Here is a 1,969-nt window from a genome sequence, read left to right as displayed (position 1 = left end):
AACAAAAATTAAGGCATTCCTTGGCAATATACTCTTAAGCGATCGAGCCTTCTGGGCGAGCTTTGTGGCGCACAAAATCCTTTAACGTCCGCAATAACCTATATAAATTAAACAATTAAAATATCTTAAGAAAGGCACATATTATAATTAAAAGAAAAGAAATGGACATAATAAATGTAGAGAAACTACCTTTCGACAAAATACATCCAACGATATTGGACCGGCACACCTAATTCAACTTGACGCGGTAAGTGGATAGCTAGGTGAACCATAATGACGAAAAAGGACGGTGGATAAATTACCTCAAGTTTGCACAATATTAAAACAATATCATGCTTCAACAGTTCCAATTTTTCTGTATTCACAACTTTAGAGCATAGTTCCTTGAAAAAATTGCTCAACCCCGATAGTGCGACATATACATCCTTTCGCAGGAATCCGTATGATGCAGCGGGAAGCAGTCGTTCGACAATCCATTAGATGCATGTTAGGGCAAAAGGACGATTCCACACATGCAGAGCAAGCAATTTATTATTTAAGCAAGAAGTTCACTGAAGGGGAGTCCAACTACCCTGAAGTAGAGAAAATGTGCTGCGCACTCATGTGGGTCATGCAAAGACTCCGGCAGTATACTCTCTACCACACAATCCACTTTTTGTCAAAGACGGATCCCCTCAAGTACTTGCTGGACAGTCCGTCCTCCATGAGGAACATAGCAAAATGGCATTGTCAATTGACGGAGTATGACATGGAGTATGTGTCATGCACATCAGTGAAGGGCCAAGCAATAGCAGATCATCTAGTAGAGTTCTCGATCGATGATGACACATCGATCAACTCTGACTTTCCAGATGAATGGATCCTCCAAGTAGACGATGAAGAGGAGAGTCCTAGTTGGAAGATGTACTTTGACGGCGCAGTCAATTCCACCGGGTCTAGTATCGACGCAGTGTTGATAGCCCTTGAAGGGCGTCATTTCTCTGTTGCAGCGAAGATTGATTTTCCCTGCACCAGCAACGTACCTGAATACGAAGCGTGTATCCTCAGCTTGCAGGCGACAATCGACCTCAAATTCAAGGAGCTAGAAGTGTTTGGCGATTCCATGCTCACAATCTTTCAGACGCTCAAGCAGTGGAAGACGAAGGATCTACAGTTGGTGTCGTATCACGAGTACCTCGAAGAGTTGACAGAGAACTTCGAGAATATCTTGCTCACATACATACCACACATGAAGAACCAGTTTGCTTACGCACTCGCAACGCTCGCATCCATGGTGAGCATTACGAAGGAGAATCTCATCAAGTCCCTCGAATTTGAGATTGCCAAGGCCTTGCCCACTGCGACGTGATTGATGCCGTCGATGGCAAGCCTTGGTATGCAAACATCAAGCATTTATTGCAAACTGGTCAATTCTCGGCATTCACTAATCGTCATGATCGGAGGACTCTCCGACGCATCGCAACACATTTCTTCCTGAGTGGCGAGACTCTCTACCGCCATTCATTCGATGCCACACTACTCTGGTGTGTCGACGAAAGTGAGGCACAACGCCTCATGGAAGAAGTGCATGAAGGGAATTGCGGACCTCACATGAATGGGCTCATGCTTACAGAGAAAATCATGCGATTGGGTTACTTCTGGTCTATCATGAAGACTGACTGTGTTAAGCATGTCAGGCACTGTCACTTGTGCCAAGTCTATGCAAACCAGTGTTTTCAGAATATAACGCCGACATCGCTATTTTCTACTTGTTCACTCGACCATTAAAAGATAGTTAATATTGGACTCCAAAAATCCCTTGCGGTGCCAAATAGATGAAAAGTGTCTTCAAACACATTTCGCAGATCATCTGCTCTAGACAGAACAATTTTCTAAATACTGATAATTTTTTAGTGGAAGTCCAAAAACATAGATTCATCCAAGAAAAGTTAATGCCCGGTGTCAGATACAATCATACCCTGCAATTCTA

The 1,969-nt window shown here is 43.4% G+C and overlaps 1 protein-coding gene across 1 annotated transcript; it reads left to right on the top strand.

Annotated features, from left to right (window-relative positions):
• The first annotated feature begins 601 nt into the window (after positions 1-601).
• On the top strand, positions 602-1,348 carry LOC116205480. Its single transcript, XM_031538107.1, has one exon. The coding sequence runs from the start codon at positions 602-604 to the stop codon at positions 1,346-1,348; it is 747 nt and encodes a 248-aa protein (XP_031393967.1).
• Positions 1,349-1,969: the final 621 nt, after the last annotated feature.

The sequence above is a fragment of the Punica granatum genome, chromosome 1, assembly GCF_007655135.1.
Source record: "Punica granatum isolate Tunisia-2019 chromosome 1, ASM765513v2, whole genome shotgun sequence".
NCBI lineage: Eukaryota > Viridiplantae > Streptophyta > Magnoliopsida > Myrtales > Lythraceae > Punica > Punica granatum.
The sequence above is the reverse complement of the archived record's forward strand: the minus strand, read 5'-3'. Positions and strand labels throughout refer to the sequence as shown.